Genomic DNA, 20,633 nt, shown 5'->3' on the forward strand with positions numbered 1-20,633 from the left:
TCTTCTTTTTCACCAAGCAAATAACACGCAGTAAAATCATGAATTTGAACTCTGAATTTCTTATTTTTCTTTCCTGTGTCTGAGTCTTTTGTCCCTTGTCACTATCCATCTCATCTTCCCCTCCAAAGCTTTAATGACACCGTACCATACACAGTGTTGGTGCAGGAGGGCATATCCATGTATTCCAAAAGTTGTCTTGGATTCTTCAGCAGCAGAAATTCAACCATTCAATTTAGTGTCATTTTTAGTAAAGTTTATGCAGTCATCCTGTGTAACATAAAAATGCCAGCATCTCCAATCTGTCACACTGTACTTTGTGTTCACATTTCCCCCCCCCCCATCGTCTCCCATTCTTTTCCCTCTTTTCGTCTCAGTCCTTTTAGTTTCCCCTTCTCCTCTGTCTCACTCCTCTTTCCTTTATGTTTTTGTCTCTTTGTGTTTCTCTTTCCACGCCACCACCCCCTGTCTCTCTCTCTTCCCTCTCTCTCCTTTTTCCTGTCTTTCTCCCTCCAAACTTATCCTTACGTGCCTACACACCATATCCAAACCAGCCTGCGTATTCATGTTGCACTGAGGTATCACTTTATGTCTCTGCTATTATTTTTTTGTGAAGTCGCCTCAGTATGACTTGCCCCAGACAGCGCTATGCTGTCCCACCCTCATTATATTTTCACACTCGGCTACCCTAGGACACAAGGAAACACACACACACACACACACACATTTCCACTCAAACCCTCCACTGTATGTGTGTGTTTTGTTTGTGCCAGCGCCGGTTCCTTGGTATGTTAAAATGGGAATCCATCCGTCTATTTTGGGAAAGTAAAACACACAATTTTATACATGTTCTCTGTAGTATTTGTACAGCAGTAACCATTTAATATCCTCATGTTGGTGTAAATTCTTTTTTTACAGTATGCTTATTTCTATGCTTCATGGTTGCCATTCCCCACACACATTTCCACACATCGCACTGCATGTGTCTAATCCCCATAAATGTGTGGTTTGTAAAAAAAAAAATGTGGGGCTACCCTTCTAACTGCTCTTGGTGACTCACAGACTGTAGAAACACAGGCTCCATTAGCTGTACAGCTGACGAGCCATAGCTCAGCTTCTCAGCGGTTTTCCTGAAACAGACTGTATTTTTGTGTTGGGTCGTTGCCGAACGTTTCGTTGAAAAGAATAAATCTTTTGGGTGAAACCGAACAGAATCACTTCCCTAAATGTTTCCGATTATTTCTCAGTTCAGTTGAGCTCTCAATCAGCTGCTATTGAACATTTCAGGGACTTTCTGAGTGAGTGATTGCATGTTCTGTGAATCAGTCACTGAACGTACCACACAGTGAATGTGAGCCCTGAATAATAGAGGGTCGCTGAGTCACTAAAGCTCAATTCGGTCTTGTGAAAATGTACATACTGTACATAACAGGGTAGAACATCAGCTTTCAGTTTGCAAATGGTATCTTTATATGGCTAAACTCTCCATTCTCAGTTCACTGGTTGGAAAGCTGAACTGATTGTTACGCCATGTTTAGGTTCAGTGACTACGGACGGTCGGAGCTCTGGTCAAGCACTGAACAATTCTGTGATCCTTCTAATGAGCAGATTCTCGTGATTTAGCACACTGGAATACGCTGCCAATCACATCAAACTTAACTTAATCTGCTCAGCAATGAAAATTAAAAACTGTTTCAAATATCTGCATTATGGTAGCGTTAAAGAAGGCACAGCTCGATGTAGGGTAATACTTTGTACTTTGTGGTTTTTCTTTGTACCATTAGATATTCATGACTCAATAAGCAACAATCACAGCGAGAAAAAGAAAACCCCACCATCATCTGATTCATCTGAAATCTCAAATGTGAAATAACAAAAACTGTTCCATTTTTGGCAGAAAAATAGTGTGCTCATAGTAAGAAGTTGATTCAAAAAAGATTTTCAGGCCCTGAGGTGCAGTCAGTTTAACTGTTAGTAGCTTTTATAGTGACTAAACCCAAAACTCTAGCCAAAAAAAGCTCTGAACTTAACTAAACCACAATATAATTAACTGTGGCTCATGTTAGCATTCAGCTAACACTCATATTCAAAGACTTCACAATAAGTGATCAGTGTGGCAGTTCAGTGCCGCGCACAATGTAATGCTGACCAGCCAAACAGAGGCTGAATAACAAATACTGAGTGATGGAGGATAAAGAGTAGGGATAAAAAGCTCCCTCCCATTACAGCACAGCCATTGCAACCCCTTGTCCTCTTTGGAAATGAGATACTGCACCAAAACCCCGGTAATCCCAGGCTCTAAACTCCCAAGCTTTACGAGATGTCTGGTAAATACACCAGGAAATGAATCAAAACTGAATGTAAATATATGGAAATAAACTGCCAAAGAGCAATATGTCATCTTTGATATATGCTGGTGTAATGCCTTCTGAATGGAGATTTAAAATAAAAAGTGATGCATTAATGTAGAGCTGTGATGCTGAGTCTATCACTCTTGTACACACTACTAGATGATGTATTTACGCTTGTTTCTCTGTGTAAAGAAACTGTTAAGAAACGCTGTGCACTGTGGTATATGTTGTGGCAGCAGGTTGTAATGCATGTGTGAATTTATGTGAAAAAGCTGATAGATGGGTGCATGTATTTATATCAGCGTGCGTATCCAGTAAAAATGCATTTCACAGGTCAATGAGTCACAGATTTACTCACTGTTTGTTGACTTTAATAGATGATTTGGATGCTTTGGATTTCAGTCACAAATGACACTGTAAGCTTGACATGTTTCAGCCAGGCTTTGCATTAGTTATCTGTTCCATGAAAGGCATGTTTTTATAATTAATGAAGCTAATCTTTTTCCTTCTGTTTCCTCTTCCCCTGTCTCTCCACAGTGTTTGACAGCCAAGCAGGAGCAGCAGGAGCTGGAACAGGAGGAGGGCTGGACTCGTCCCAGCCCCGTTTCTCCTCCTCCCTCCCCACCTACCTCCCCGCCCAGTGCCAACTAAGTGGTGCTGACTCCGCCTTCTTTCTGCGGGAAGCCAATCAGGAGGTTATGCGAAATGGCAGCCTGTCATCTCGGACTGAGCCCTTCTTCCTCCAACAGCTGGAACCAGCCATCGCCGCCCCGCAGTCCCTGCCGAGCGTCAATTGCAGCTACGGAAACCTGAGCATTGAGCAGCCGATACCAGTGGAGCTGCTTCAGGGTCCACCACCGCATCTGCTAGTGACAACCAACCAGGTGACGCTGAACTGGAAGGTCAAAGGTCAAGTGGTGGTGCCCAAAGTGGGGTCAACACGGCCCTGGATACAGGTACTGGCAGTTTAATGTGTCATTATCAATCTTCATAGAGATTTTAAGGGGCTGGTCCAAAAAACTATTTTTTTCCAAGCTGAAAATGCCAAGCGCTCCTATGGAGATGCCCAGCTGGGCATAATTGAGAGTGCTTTGGCGGTGCTGCATTTTTTTAGCTGGGATGCTTTGGTTGCATCTGGTTGCTATGATATGGAATGTCCATTGAAGTATAAATGTCAGCGCATGGTAGAGTACTTGCTCTGGATAAAGCGAAGGCTGAAGGACATAGGAAGAGGACAGACCCACCAATCTGTGTGGGCTCAAAAGTACAAACATATTTTAGTATGTATGCAGTATATCAACAAATTTCTCCTCCACTGTTATTGCTGTTCAGTACTTGTATATGTAGGATGTGGGGTATTTGTAGTATTTGTCCCTCCTCCACTGTAACTAAATGGCTGGGTAAAAAGCGACAGTGACGAGTGCAGTGTTACACTCAAACTGGAACATTTATCATCTCTCACCACTCAGAAACAAACAAACATGCCAAACATCCATCTCTTAGTGCAGAATAGACACTCAGCGCCTCGTGACTCTGCTGGTGTTTGTATGGTAGCCTATGAGTGCTCTCAGACCTACAATTGTCTTGCTTAGTCTGAATCAGGGACTTATTTTGTTACAAAGTTGTATAATTGCCTAGAGTTGGTTCGTGTTCTCACGGCAGCATTTACAAGCGGACCAGATCAAATGCCTTGCACTAGAAATCTGTTCTTTGATAGGTCAGAAATTCCATGCGGAAAAAATCCAGGAAGTAAACAAAACATTGAAGAAGAGTACAGTTGTAAGATAAATGTGACACTTTCTAATGTCACAATGGAGGGACAACTACGCAGGTTGATTTTAGCGCTGCTCATCGTGGACTATATTGCTGTCATTGTTCATTTTAGTCAAACCATACAGTTTGAAAACGAGGCGTGGCTCCAACTAGAAAACAATGTTTTGATGCATTGGATGTGCTGAATGTGCATATTAAGGCAGTACAGGAGGAGGTGCACATTAATAATCCTCCAGGACTGTAACATGCTCATGTTTAACCCAAACAATGTGTCATGTGACTGCAGCTGGTTCAGATCCAGGTCAAAACACATTCTCACCACAAACAAACCACACCAGAGTTCGTTTGTAACCGGACAGAGACCACCTCTTCAAGAAGGTCTCGGTCACGTTGTTTTGGTGCGCATCCAAGTGTGATAAGTGTTCACAACTGCCCGAACAAACCGCACTTAGGGGGCAAACAAACTTGAGTTTGACTGAACTGAACCAAACAGGGCAGGTTTCAAAGCACCCTAAATATACAGCGCTTGGATTGCACAGAGTTAAAATAAATACGTTAGCCTCAGGAAAAAACGCAAGACATGATCCCAAGTTTTTTTTGTAAATGTAATTAAATGATAGTCTGAGGATGCACACATAAATAATACTCCAATCCCATACAAGAAACATGATCAAATCCAAAATTAATTTGCGGATTACATCTATCAATTTATTGTATGTTTATCTGTATGCTCATGCATTCAATCATTACATAATCATTACTGACTACTTGCAGCTTATTCCTGTGCTAGGAATTGAGTGAGAGCTGTGAGGGTGAACCAAAACAATGAAGTTGCAGGCCAGAATATTGACTATAAACACTCTATGGAGCAGAGGGGCTGCAGGGTTGGGGGATAAATCTCTCTGGGTTTGACGCTATGAACAACACCTTTCACATCACACTGTAATTTGATCAATTGTTAATGTACATATAGTTCAGCTTTAAATAATATACTCTGTGCATATGCAAAAATCTGTCAGCATAAGAATAATATTAGAGCTGATGATTATTTCCCACCCCATTTTGTGTGTTTCTGTGTTTTAACATGATTATTAACTGTCTTTTTTGGTTTTGATATCTTGTTGGCTAGCTGTTCATCAGCTGATTTACCCATCATTATTATTGTTTGCATTTGTTTTGTCCCCAGGTGCTCTTTTATCTGGTAGGGAGGCGTTGGGATGAGCCTGACCCGCCTCCTCCAGCCCTCCTCCCATGTGTCAGAGCCATGGCCATCCGTGACACCAGTGAAGCAGCACCCTCGGCGGGCTGCCGACTCGTGGGACCATCTGGCATCTGTGTTGTCCGTCTGGAGATTCCCCCAGCTTGGTTTACACCGCCGCAAGTGAGAAAAAGACCTCCTGAAGTGACTCTGCCATCAGTGGATGTGTATTACTCAATCATACCAGTGGAAGGGGCTGGTCAAGAGTGTCCCCCCATTGTTAACGAGCCATGGAGAGGTCAGAGCGCCAACATCGGGCCTCTTGGAGGCCTGGGCTTGGGCCTCGGGCAGTGGAGCTCCCTAGTAGATGGGGGTCTTCAGGACTTGCTGAAAGTTGGCTCTGTGGTAATGACCATGGGCCCAGTTTCTGCCAAAGGAGAAAAATTGAGACTGGATGAAAATGTGGAGGTTCTGGTGCCACCCAGCCCTGTTCGGCTTGGCAAGACGGTAGCGTTTGGCATCTACATGAAGACTGGCTCGAACACGGAACAGTTTACATTGAGGTAGGAACACAAATGCTTTCATATAACTTGTTTGGCTTTGGTTTCATTTAGTATTCTGTTCCCTTTTTGTCTCATTTTACTTTTTCTTGGGTTTCTCTCTAATTCTTTTTTCTATCACCTCCACGTATTTCTTTCCTTCTCATCTACTCTGTCTCGTCTTGCTACGCTGCCGCCTCCTGAGGTTGATAGCTGTCACCTTTGTGTACTCAGCCTCTTTCAGGAGCCAGCAATGCAAATAACAACCTCATGAATATTCATGACTGATCCGAGGAGAGACGAAAACAGAGAATGAGAAGCGGGATGGGGAAAGGGTGACTGAGGGGGACTGAAGGTTGGGGAGACAGGGAAATAAAAGAAAGGGCATAAAATTAGAGTAGATCCAGGTTTCTCAAACTGAAGGGTAGTACCAAAATGCCTCTCAGGTGTGCTTCAAGAGGTCACCTACATGGTTTCCCACATAATCGGCAATATGTTTTCATGCACTCCCATCCTGGAAACAAATTTCTTTTTGGTTTGCTGGCTGGAAATGAGTTTACAACCCCTGATCTAGACTAAGCATGCATCTGCATCCCATCGCTGCCTCATCATTTCACTGACTTTACGGATTTCAGACTGATAAATGACAGATTTATCATTTTTCACAATTTATTATTCTAGCTGGAGAACATCCCAGCACACAGCACCGAGGCTGAATATAGCATCACTAAAACAATATACTCCTATGAGGTTAGAGCTATTGAGAACATTTTAGAGAGCTACTCTGAGCAACTTTAAATACATTTTTCCCTATTTCAGTCTCACATCCACTCAAAGAAAACTTGGAATACACTGAACACGGTAATTGGCACATGTCAACTGACTTCTCTTTTTACATGAGGCTTGAACATTTTTTCAGATCATTTGCGCAGAATGTCAAAGAAATCAATTTCACATAATGAATGCTGCACATTGTCTTTGAAATCGCTTCAGTTGCTGCACGCAGTTGAATGACAATAATACCCTTCCAATGTGAACCATGAAGAGGATGCCTGATATGTGAGAATGTCTGATAAATAAAGTGTCTTAACATCTAATCATCTTTGACGTGTTTTGACTTACTTTGGGGGACTGGACCTCCACTTGTTTAAAGGTCGGGAGAGCTGGATCTTCACATACTAAAGAGTAAAGTCTTGTTTCCACTAAGCAGTCCAGTTCAGTTCAGTCCGCTACAAATTAGAATGATTATTTCTGTGTTCTCATTGTCAAAAGTTGTGGATGGTACCATTTTGTTTTTTTTTTTGAGGTACCGAGCACACTGATCTCATACTGAAAGGTGGAGCTAAAGACACTGCAATCTGTTCATTGGTCAAGAGGGGATTGTCACTGTTGCTTGACTCAGTGCACAAACCTGCTATTCTTAAATGAACTTGCAATTGTATAGCACCTCTCCAGTCTTCTGACCACTTAAAGGGATAGTGCACCCAAAAATGAAAATTCAGCCATTACCTACTCACTCATATGCCGAGGGAGGCTCAGGTGAAGTTTTAGCGTCCTCACACAAGGCAACAATACAAGGTGCCACCTCCTACTCACTTTAGACATTCTCACACACACACACACACACACACACACACACACAGTTGGTACATTTGGGATTTAGTATGTTGCCCATACTTGGACACGTAGTCTGGCATAGCGGGGATTGAATCGCACATCTTCCGATCAGTGGACGACTTACTCCTGAGCCACAGCCACCCAGTATCCTATTAACTGCGACAGAGACTCTAAAGGCACCAGCATGTTCTTTTTTGTTCTGTAAATATTGGCATGCAACCCAGTTCCATGGACGATCATCAAGGTTCTGACATTGCTCTGCACTGCTACTGAAGATGAAATACAGCGTGAGCTGCATGGAGCAGTGATGCGGCATCTGATAACAACCCTGCCTACATTTGAGAGATCTGTGGTGAAAACGCAAAACAGACTTAGGGTTTAGGTAAATGTCTATAAAGGTTACAGTGTTTGGTGAAAACATGGCTTAATTTGCCTAGTTCACATGGTGTGGTCTGACTGGAAGTCGCCAGGCAAATTTTACTGCAGTTGTGGCAAAAAGTAGGTGCTGGCAGGGTTGTACTTTCTCCCATCTGAATAAGAGGTTAATCCCAACCTGCCAAAATGGCTGGACATTAGAAAGCCTTTTTGTAATTGTCATATAGTTACGTGCCGCTTTGGATTTGCAGGGCCTTTAAAGTTCATTGCAGACCATCTGAAAAGTAATTACACAGCAATAGCATAGGTTCTTTAATATGAAATGAGTGGATCTCTGTGTGGCAGCAATAGACTTGCAATTTTGTAATTGAAGTGATTTAATTCTATGTTGCCCTGCAGACAGGTTATTTCAAATGTCAGTAGGACCAGGAAGCAAAGGCAGTACACATCGAACACTTGTGAGGAAGATGATCCTTGGCAATGGGGGTTTGAATACATAAAATAAAAGTGAAAACTGACTTGAGGCATGATTTACTTTTACTTATAACACCTTGATAAGTCTGATTTGACCTCTTAACAGGTTGTTGTAAACAAATTTGCTCTTTGTTTCTAACATATTTAATTAAAAGATGCAGAAAAAAACATCTATCATCAGTGGGATCACTGCTGTGTGTATCTTTGTGCTCAATCATCTCTGAGGTCACCTGAGGACACCGGAGGAAAAGAACAAGTGGCTAGACTGCACTGCACCTTGTACCGCTACCTGCTGATAGAATACACACGCACTGCTACACACACTGCTACACACAGCTACACACACATGGTCACACAGACGGAGGGAAATAAATACTCCACCGACACCTTGTCTGCACACTTTCAGCCATGTATACACACAGTTCTTCACAGTCCACACACACATAAACACACATACACACACAGGTGCTGCACACACTTGTTTACTGTGTGTGTATCCAGCACACACACATAAACACACATAGAAGTGATGAGGTGGCCTCTTTGGTTCCCCCTACAGACACTTTGTCTCTGTCTTTGTTGTACAACACCACTGCTGTGGGTGTGTGCTTGAGCGTGTGTGTGCACATACGCGTGTGTGTAGTACCTCTACACAAAGATAGTGGAGGAAAAAAATCAGCCTCTCCTTTTTTATGGCATCATATCTATATCTCAGCAGGTCTTGCTGTATCCTATTCTGTTCTGATATTTTTTTCAGCCATATGCATCTCATGTTGATTTTGAGGAACATCCAATTTAAAAATCTCTAGGCATGTATTCCACTTATCTCTCTGTTTGCATCTGAGTTGTGTGTGTGTGTCTCTGTGTGTGCGCCCATCCTACCTGCAGCTCTTGCCCTCTGCCCTGGCATACAGTCCCATGGATAATCTCCCATGTTAGAGGCACAGTCAGACATGTAATAAGGCTTAAGTGGATCTCATTCCTGTGTGAGTGTGTTCATGTGTGTGTGTGTGTGTGTGTGTGTGTGTGTGTGACACATAATAAGCCTTAAGTGTGCTCCATCACACTGAGGTGATGTGATTATGATAAACTGCTGAGGAGATGGGGGGACACAGAGAGAGGACGCGAGAGAGCAAGACAGACAGACAGAGATAGGAAGGAAAGGAGAGAGAATAAAAAAAGGAAAATGGGAGAGACCGCACCGGGTAAGAGCAGAAAGAAGGGGAGAGAAAAGCTTCATTCATTTGCATCTCCTTACTCTAAAGCTCTTTCAAAATGTAGAGATGCGAGGACGGAGGACTCGGGGCCGCACACATTTGCTAAATTGGATTGGGCATCCTTGCTGTATCACCTGTCACCGGGCTTGTAGTCTCACATAACCGTACATGATTCTGTCACTTTGTGATGAGAGTACTCGTCTGAAAGCACCAGCGGAAACTGTGGTTGCGGATGTCTGAGACAACCGGTACTGATTGAGTAACACCACCAAGTCTTCTTCCCCAGTTCAGTCAAATTTTTTATTTGAATCATCGACTCACCATTTTTAGATTTTAAATTTTATCATTCAGTTCTTTCACAACCACAGCTGTTCCCAGATGCGCCTCTGCTAACTCTGGCCTTCATTTTGCACAATTATAACTTTAAATTGAATACCGCATTTCTCTGTAAAGTTATCACCACACTCTTGTTATTCATTCATTTCCTTTCATTCTTTGCAAGACATGAAAAAAGATAATTCATTGAATTTTCATTCAACAGGAGGTAAAAGCCTCATTGGGATTAAAATCTTTTCTTTTTTCTTTTTCTTTTTTTTTTTACCAGTGTCTTGGTCAAGACAGGCAGCAGCACAAATAACAAACACACATAACAATTAAAAATGAAAATGAAGAACAACTAACAGATATTAAAAGACATCAAAAAAACATATTACAATCCCTCAAAACATCTACTGGCAAATGTGCTTGCCTCCAAGTTATTTAGACACACTTTAAATATGTACAATGAAACCAGCTCTTGAAGATTTAGGTAGGTTTGCAACTGATTTAAACTTTGCAACTGACTGTTTGGCGCAGCATCTGCAGTGATGCGGGCGCTGTGCGGGATCGTTGTGGTGATGAGAGAGCTGAGCCAGAAGGCAAACCTTCTGTTTTACTGGTCCATCTACTTCCCAACCCTTACCTATGGTCATGAGCTCTGGGTAATGACATAAAGAATGAGAGTCCTTCGCGGATAAAAGCGGCCAAAATGAGTTTTCTCAAAAGGGTGGCTGAGCTCTGCCATAGAGATAGGGTAAGGAGCTCGGACATCTGGAGGGAGCTCGGAGTATAGCTGCTGCTCCTTCGTGTCGAAATGGACCCAATAGACCCAGAACACGCTGGAGGGATTACGTATCTCATCTGGCCTGGGAATGCCTCGGGGTCCCCCAAGAGGAGCTGGAAAGCATTGCTGAAGAGAGGGACGTCTGCAATGCTTTGCTCCGCCTGCTGACCCTCTGATACAAATTTGGGTAAGTGATTGAAAATGGATGGATGGATGCAACTGATTCCACCCAAGGGAGCAGCATACCTAAACACCCTTTTTCCTAGTTCAGTATGGACTTTAAGATGAGTTAGTAAAAATAAGTCCTAGGAGCAAAGACACTAACTTTCCACGCTTTTTTATAGGACGTAGATTCATAGGTGTGAGGGTGGAAGACCAAAAAAAGCCTTATGAATAAGAGTGTGTCATTGGTTAAGTCTATGGGTGGACAGGGCAAACCTTCTAACTCAAGCATACAAAGAGCAATGATGAATAAGAGCTTTGAGATGTGTTATAAATCTCAATGCTCCATGTTAGACAGTATTCAGCTTGTGTAGGCATTGTGAAGATTCACGAAGCATCACCATGGTCCAGCACAGATATAAAAGTGGCAGCAACAAGCCTCTTTTTGCCCTCAGAGGAAAAACAAGACCTGGTTTTAAAACAAAACGCCATCTTAACTGCTGTTTATCAGCTGTCTCTAAATGTGAGGCTTAAAAGAAATACAATCAACGATTACAATTCCAAAATACTTATGAGATACAAACTCAGTCTCAGAGTGATGAAAAGTGGTGACAGAGGTGAGGGGAGTTTTGTTTTGTTAGCTTTTGAAACAAGTTTTACATCACAGAAGGTAAGTTGTACAATTTTAAAAGCCAGTTGTAGCTGACAACAGCCTGGTATGGTCTAGACGCAGAGCAGTATATCACAGTATCATCGGCATAGAAGTGGAAATATGTGTTGGAAACATTTTGATCAAGACTTCTGTTATATATAATGAAATTGAGTGGTACCAGGACCAGTCCCTGGGGCATGAAGCGAATGCTATTGACATTTCTCCACTGCAAAAAGTCATTCATTTCCCAAGTAAAAGGGTCAATCGTATATGAAAGTTTGCTGTTAAAATAAAGCCAGTTTTGCACATAAACAAATTGTCTTTACTATATATTTACCAAGTGGCAAATGCTTCTGTAGTATTAATTCAGAGGATGGTAATGATGTGCCAAAATGTGTCAGAAAAGTTTAGTAAAGGGTAAAAGCAAAGGCAAAACAGGGAAAATCGAATTTGTTAATTTCAAAACTGAAGTCTCTTCGACTACCACATGCACAGTCACTGCAGTCTGCTGCTCCAAGACCTGTGAAAGATATAGTGCCAGTATCACAGACTGTGACTGAATAAAAATGATAACAGTAGACAATTAAACATGTTTATGACTGAAAGAACACAAAAGATGTATGAGACATGTGCTAGATGAGTCTGAAATTGGTTTTTGACACTGTTACTCAAGCTTAGATATTAATAAGAATGCCAAGATAATGGGCCAAACTTAAATGAACTGACCAAGATTCATTTTAAAAGGACAAGAGGAGATTATAAAATGGAGAGACCTTTTAGTTAATTAAGAAGTACTACCAAAAAGAGTATGTGTGTTTTTGTGCTCATTGTGTTATTCAACTTTTTCACCTGATATTTGAAAAAGAAAAGGGCTTTTAATCAAAAAGGGGTTATTTGTCCTGCTTGTTATATCAGCCTTTTATGGTTATATCAGATTATCTGCAGCCTTCTGATTATTATACTGATTTCTAATGCACAGCGTCCTGCTCTGTTTCCACTTTGCCGCATGTGGAGAATGCATATAATTATGTCCCATTTTCCAGTAAAAGCCCTATAGGACACACACTCCTTACTGCAACCTCCTCATTCTCCTCTGTTCCAAGATCCATTTTATTAAGTGGAACAGCCTTAAAGATGAAAGAACAATGTTGGCATCAGTGTCAAATAAAAAAAAACAAAGAGGCGTGTAGACAGCAGGGAGGCAAGATGGTTGCTTGAATTTGGCCAAGCAGACCTGTGCCATGGTGTTTTTGTTGAGCTACCTAAAGACACTGTCAAACAATAAGTCGATTGTCTCCATATAATTTTGTTTCCATTTCTTTTGCTACAGTACTTTTGTTCTGTGTGTGCAGGTAAATTGGCCGTTGCTTCTTGTCCTACTACTCAGTATGTCCAATACTTATTCAGCCTCCTCCATATATATATCACAAATATATTTTCCTGTGTGCCAGAGAAGGACAGATATAAATACATACGCCCCCTAAAAATAAAATAGGATAAAATTGCTGTCATGAACATGCTTTGGGCTGATTCACAACTGGATTTTAAGGATATAGCATAGTGAGGTTTTTTTTTTTTTTTTTTTTTGCAACCTTTAGAAATGATACCAAGCTTCAAATGAGCTGTACATGACATTCAGAGCATATTTATGATTCAGAATGTTAGCAAAAATCATGGCAGTGGCTGAGTGCTAACAATGGCAACAGTGCTAACAGAGCTAACAGTGTTAAAGAGGGGAGAGTGGAATGGGGTCAGAGGTAAGTGTCTACCATAACAAAGAACAGAGAAGCTCAGATTACAACCACTGACTGTTTGAAATATTGGACATAGCCACCATGATGTCACCCATTGGTTTGTTGACCTTTGATATGAAGCATTAATTTTGTCATTTTTGACTGTCGCCAACTTGTTATTTTTGGAGTCAGAAGTATTTGGAGTAGAGGGTGGAGATAACCCTGCGGCTAGCTGCTAACTTAGTTAACACAGTGCTCTTATGCCAACTCTGAAAATGCTGATGCTGAGACATTTTTAGGCATGCAAAATGTTACAGTTAACTTTCTGAAACACACCGAAATGGCGACACTTAAGCCTGTACTCTCCTAATGTGGGCTACGCCATGGTTATATTACCGAACCACTAGCTGCTAGCTTAGTTAGCACAGTGCATTTACAGCTATGGTCAACTCTGAAAATACTCATGCGAATGCTAATTTACACCACTAAGAAACAGGCTTCAAACCATTAAAACAAAATGTACTTACAGTATGAACTAAATATCTGAATCCTTTGTGTCTTTGAGTACAACTAAATGCTTATCAAGACTTTTTTGGGCACACAAATTGTTACAGTTAACTTTTGTAAACTGAAATCACACTACAATGGCGACAGCTACGCCTATACTCTCCTAATCTGAGCACAGTATGATTATATTATCAAACCAGCATCGTCACCGTGGTGGCAACTTGTCGACAGATGGCACCCATCTCTCACTCAAAGCGGCCACACCGGCATAACTTCAATCATTGAAAAAATCTATACAGTTGAGTTAGGCCTTTATGAAAATTCACTTACTGTACAGTTGTCATTAGGGAAATCAGCTCGAGAGACCAAAACTGTTTTTTATACCAGGCTGTAAACATGTTCAGCTGTAAAGCTGGAGGTTGCTGCTTGATAACAACATGCAGAGAGGGAACATCACTTAACTTTCTGCTCAAGATGCCATCAATCCAGTTTATCTTTAGCAAATAGTTGTTTGCTGTTATATTGATTTTCTAAATATCAACCCTAAAACCCTAAAATCCCTACTTTTATGGCCAAACATTGATGATGAGTCTGTTGAAGGAGCCCCTGATTAAATCAAAGCATGAAACTTTTTACCGTGGTGTCATTGTACACAAAACAACACAGGATGACGTTTCCCGCTGGAATGTCAACAATATGGCGTTTACTCCAAAAGCTAATCTAGAACTTCCTTTTTACGGGATAATCCTAAAACAGTGCGTCAGAAAACAAAAGACACAAATTAATTAGCATCTCTCAGCTCGCTTATCTGCATGCCATCGCTTGTAACTTCAAACGGTGGAGAAGAGGGCAAAACTTGATGATGCATTTAGTGTTCAGTGAGCATTCAGCCAGAAAGATTTAGTACACTGTTTCAGTCAGTGGAAACCCTTGCCATACAAGTTTAGATGCTTTGAATCTATGTTTAGTTGAGCATTTCAGCAATTTTAGCAGTGGGAATGTTGACAGACTGAGGGTCAAAGTGATTAGCATCTCCCTCATTAAAAAGCTGTCGTCTTGAACTGTGTGCTATCGTTGTTTGGTTAGTTAATTAGCAAGATGATTACTGATGAGGGGATAAATGCTATGTGTGTGTATGTGTGCAAGATATACTGCAGATAGAGACAGATTGAGACAGCGATTATCAAAAGGCAAATACGTTTTTTTTTTTTCTCTCTGCTTGTGTTCTCTCTCGTTTTTCTGTTTTTATGTGACTGGTATTATGATAGCCATTTGTTTTTGTATGCGGCCTGTATTTATTGTCCCATTATTTCTTCCTCTGTGTGTCCGCCCAGTGTGTGTGTGTGTGTGTGTGTGCATGCTTGCGTGTTTGTGTATGAAGGGATTAGTGGATTTTTCCAAGGATCAGAGGGGAGATGTACTTCTAAGGACCAGCTAGTCCTCTCTGGTGGTTACACCTCGTACACACTCTTTCTCCTCCGTGTCACCACACACACACACACACACACACACACACACACACACACACACACACAATTTGCCCAGGATGCCTTTATTCCACAAAGCTCCACCATTGATTTCACCTCGAACGCCCTTTCACCAGCAAGGAGAGGGAATCAATTGTTTTTGCGACTGTGTGTGTTTGTGTGTGTGTGTGACTGTTCACTATGTGCAACCTTAAGTAAGTATACTATATTTTATCGCCATGTGTCATATGTGCTCATCTGTTCTGTTTTACAATATGTGTGTGTACGTGTTTTATGCGTGCCTAAATAGTATGTGTTCTACGGAAGTATATCCTGTTGAGCCATAGTGTGTGATGCTGTGATTCTCATTGTCTTTGTCTCTCTAGTTCAGTGTTCTCTCTTTGTGTATGTGTGTTTGTGTGTCAGTATCTTTGTTTCTCTGCTGCTCTTTGTGTTGAACTCCTTCAAATGACAAATGCATTTGATACAGCCCTTAAAAAGGCACAAAAGACAAAATGAGAATTAGATGTATTTCTTTCAGCTGGGCATAAATAAGCTTCCAGGGTGTTAAAGAAAAGCCCACACACTACCAACGAACTGGAAACTATTCTAGTGACTGATAGTGTTGGGTGAGGTTTCTTTTTGTTGTTGCTCTTTTGTTTTGCTACTCTTTGTCTTCCAGTGTTTGCTTCTTTCATCTGTAAATGAAAAACAATTTTATAGTACTGTATACATATTTTCTCAAAGTCTTCAATAAGCTTTACATTTTTAGTGTTGCCAAAGCGTATATATTTAAATTGTTTGTCCATGTTAGTCATATTTTTCCCTCTTTCTCCCAAGAGTACACTGAGGAGTTGGCAGACAATGCAGCTACCAGTAGTGCTGAAGCCAGTTCTTAAGGATATTTGAAGGGCTTTTATGAACAAATCAGCAAGTTAAACATTCTAACGAAAAAATATTTGGGTTTTGCAATTTGTGCCCACAAGGTCTGAAAAAACAAGTCTGATCATTAGCCACACTGGCAACTAATTTGAAACTATTCTGCTGTTCTATTCTGTCTGTTCTTTCTGTTAACATTGTCCTTTTGGTTTGGTAATCTGAGCCTCAAAAACAAAAACAAGTTGGAAAAAGTGGTCAAGTTGTGCTGGAAGATCACTGGTGTTGCTTTTAATAAGCTACAGCATCTGTATGAAGAGAGGGTCGCCTCTAAAGCTTGGTCTATCATCTCAGACTCTCAACATCCCCTCCATGTTGGGTTTCAGATGCTTCCATCAGGGCAGAGGTTTGGCCTCCCTAAGCGTTACAGATCGTCCTTTGTCATTTCTGCTGTCACTTATCTTAACCAGCAGTGACCACTAATTGTCCATGATTTACCCATGACAGTGTGTGATACTGGATTCTGTGTGTTATGTATGGTATTGTCTGTTTTGTTGTACTCATGACTACTGTCTGTATCTCAATTTGCCCCTCCAGGACATTAAAGTTTACCTTACCTTACCTTACCTTACCTTACCTTACCTTACCTTACCTTGCAACACATTGAGTTGAAACATCCGACCAGGGAAAGACAATCACAAAGTTTTATTTTATTCAAGAAAACAGAAGATATGAATGTAAACTAGTCAACTAACTACTAGCTAATTCATTTTAATCTGTGTGGACTGAACTTTGAGCTAGCTGCATATTGAAAACCTCCCAGATCAACCGTGTGTCAGTGGTCGACACTTTGCACAAGTGCCTCAAAGTACAATTTGACATATACAGTTTGTTGGGTGATAATCTACTTCTTAATTGAGATCTGAACTCTAAAGCTAACTGATGAGCAATATCAAATTCTACATAGCTAAATGTGACAATTATGTATTGTCAAAATGAAAAGAAATAGGATATTGAACAATTTTGACCTTTGGGCACCTACATATTCCCCTTACAAAAGAAGTGAGACTGCCTGGAGTACTGCACTGTGGATGAATATGAGATGGTTGACATGTTTAAGACAAAACAAACCTTGCAAGACACTAAAATGGTGTTTTAAAAATATATGAAACAAAAATTTACAAGCCTCTCTGCTATGATCCATGTAAGCATGAAGTGCTAGAGAAACAATCTAGGGACACATGGGTGATTTGAGGTATCATATTCTTCACCCACAAAATGACTATTTGTATATCAAATATTCATGTCATGTTACATTTTTCCCATACCTCCAAGGAATACAACAAACGTATTGATTTACTGATTGATTGTGGACCATGTTTAACAACAGCAAAACTATACTGAAACATCCGTTTTCAAACTTTCTTAGAACTTGTGTGGTATAATCCAAGTCTCATTTATCCAGTGTGTCCCAAACACACGCATTTTTGCTAGAACCTTATCATTTAAAACCGAACTGAAAGTGAATCTATGCTCCCTTCAAAGCCACACTCCAATATGATGTTTTTATTTTTAGCAAAAATGCATGTGTTTGAGAAGAACTGAGCATACGACTGGATAAATGAGACTTCAATTATACTGCACAAGTTGTTTGAGAGTTTCTAAACAGATGTTTTGATATAGTTTTGCTGTTGTTAATGTGGCCCCCAATTATTCAGTAAATAAATGTGTGTCTCATTTTCCATGGAGACATGGAGGGACATTTTTTTCTTTCTCAAACTCAAGGTAACACAGCATGACTAACTGATAGATAAATGGGCATTTTGAGGATGAAGTATCCCTCTAATGTATAAGTAAACTAAAAGGTCCCATTCTGCAAAATAAGTGAAATCCATTTGATGTTTTTGTGCATCCAAGTCAGTGTCTCCATGCCTTTGTCTTTTTCTGTGCAGTATCTCTTTGTGCCATTGTCTTTCTTTATGTCTGGGACCTTCTTTCTCTGCTTTTCATATTCTCTAAAGGAAATATGTCACATCTCCTGGATCAGGTCATAATTTCTTTGTCCATCCTCTATTTCAGTCTCTGCCTCCACAGAAGCACTCTAGATAGTCACCTCAGCCATTAAATTGGACTCGACACAGCATGTACTCGTGCTCAAATATATACATCTCTCTAGGCCGGCGCACTCTCGCAGCTCTCATGAAATTACCACTTACCTGTTGCTTTAACAGTCATCTCAACTGTGAAGAAGAATATGAGTGTTGTATTGCAACCAAATCACAAAGAATACAGCACAGTAAGGGTAGGCTTGGGAACTGACTTGGTCATTTTTCTTCTTGAACTTATTCTACATGAACAGAATGGCTAATAAGAGATTAAACAGGTACATGTATGATAAGCTAAGAATGAAGGGACTGTAATATCATAACAAAGGGTCTAACCAAAGAAGTAAGAAGGACTGAATGGGGATAAGTAATAATAGCATCAACATGTAATGAGAGTGAGCAGACACCTAATAAGAAAAACAAAATTTTCTCAGTCATAAATGTTGTAGTTTCTAGCTCCCGCAGGATACAAGGTGATGGACTGGAAGAGGCCTGCACTACTGCTGATCTCACTGAGAATCAGTGTCATACTGTGGAGGTTTTTTGCAGCTTTCAGCCACTTGAGCTCACTTTATTGTTTTGCTGCATCTTTAAAAGCAAAACAACAAAAGAAAACAACAAAGCAAACAAAGATTTAATATCTCTCAAGTTTTCCTCATAATTAAATATCTATTTTTTGAACATGTGAAAAAAAATGTTTGTCAAGAGAAAGACCTGTAACAATTACTACCTTTGTTGGACGATATATAGTCCCAGGAATAATTGCGGTAAACAATGTTATTGTCATTTTGAGATCATTTTATACCACTGATATAGTGATAATATAACAGCATAACAATACACACTTTCAAATAGCAATGGATTTTAATTCTAAAGAATATTCAGACACTGTAATTGGAATGTGATTTTTTTTAAACACTTTTGTTATATGCAAGAAAATATTTAGGGCGGCACGGTGGTGTGGTGGTTAGCACTCTCACCTCACAGCAAGAGGGTTGCCGGTTCGATCCCGGGCGTGGCAGCCCTTCTGTGTGGAGTTTGCATGTTCTCCCCGTGTCAGCGTGGGTTCTCTCCGGGCACTCCGGCTTCCTCCCACAGTCCAAAGACATGCAGATTGGGGACTAGGTTAATTGATAACTCTAAATTGTCCATAGGTGTGAATGTGAGCGTGAATGGTTGTTTGTCTCTATGTGTCAGCCGTGCGATAGTCTGGCGACCTGTCCAGGGTGTACCCTGCCTCTCGCCCGATGTCAGCTGGGATAGGCTCCAGCCCCCCCGCGACCCTCAAGAGGATGAAGTGGTTAGAAGATGATGATATGATTATGGCACCTTTATTGGAGCAGACCAAATTTGCTCAGTTTGAGAGTTAAAACAAAATTTTGCCAACAAAACAGAACCATGTGATGCCTTGTGCAGCTAATAGATAAGCTGAGTTAATAATTCGATGGATGGCACTGGGGCCAGGCGGTTTGCTGGTGGATTTATAGAGTGGAAGATGAAGATGTCAGAAGGTCAAACTACAAACAACTGATGTTTTGGCTCATTGCGAGGGGTGGCAAGATAACAACTATCAGGCCTGTGCTTATTCGCTCCAAAAGTGCGGCTGTAGAGTACAAGTAAATGGGAACTGCCCATTGGTCCGACATCCCATTGTTCCGACCATATTAAACCCATTGTTCCGAAGTCCGTTCCGAAATCATCATGATGCCCTGTGGTTAAGGTCTGGTTCAGTTTAGGCACAAAAACCACTTGGTTAGGGTCAGGAAAAGATCATGGTGTGGGTTAAAATGAAAAAGAAAGTGACAAACACATAAGCCATGAGCCTGCTTCACCTCAAGCCTTTCCCAGCTGACCCAGAGCCGGTCGCAGCGCACCATCAAGGCAGAAATACACCCACTGGGAGCCGTTCAGCACTGCGGACCGTCGGACTAATGGGATGTCGGACCAATGACATGTACCCCCAGTAAACTACGCTGTGTCATCTTTGAATTGTTGTTTTATTTTTCTATGCGTAAGTAGGCTGGGATAGAGAGAGAAAAACGGGAATGCTTGGGAAACCCTGCTGTATCATGCTGGCTAAAATATTTGTGTAAACAAACACGCATGTAAACATGATGGGTATTATCAACAAAATGATCAAGGTCATGTCCATTTATCGTTTGATAAGTTTGAAAGGTAATCATCATGACAGGCCTACCAAAACATTAGTCTTAGCTTGATTAAGGTTAAGGTTCACTTGACTTTGTTCTACCCTCCGATAGTCAAAATGTTCTTACATCAGCTTTTAAAGTGCCATCAAGGAGTTGTTTGATAAATGACATTGTGTCATGAGGTGGTAAAGTAAGGAACACAATGCTTCCCTTGTGGAAAATAAACCCAGCTATCTTCATTTTTGTCTTCATTACCTGGAATGGAAAAACAAGTTGGGGCAGAATACAGGGCTGTGAAGATCTGGATGGTAATGTTGTTTTAGTGGAGCTTCAGTGGGG

General features: G+C 41.0%; 1 protein-coding gene across 1 annotated transcript in view; it reads left to right on the forward strand.

Moving 5' to 3' along the window:
* si:dkey-215k6.1 (transmembrane protein 132D) overlaps positions 1 to 20,633 on the forward strand; it is a 427,077-nt gene that overhangs the window by 120,209 nt on the left and 286,235 nt on the right. The window contains exons 2-3 of the mRNA XM_049578414.1: positions 2,886 to 3,304; positions 5,308 to 5,882. Of these exons, the coding sequence (XP_049434371.1) occupies positions 2,886 to 3,304; positions 5,308 to 5,882 (994 nt within the window). The remainder of the gene's footprint in view (positions 1 to 2,885; positions 3,305 to 5,307; positions 5,883 to 20,633) is intronic.

Source organism: Epinephelus fuscoguttatus, linkage group LG6 (assembly GCF_011397635.1).
Source record: "Epinephelus fuscoguttatus linkage group LG6, E.fuscoguttatus.final_Chr_v1".
Classification (NCBI taxonomy): Eukaryota; Metazoa; Chordata; class Actinopteri; order Perciformes; family Serranidae; genus Epinephelus; species Epinephelus fuscoguttatus.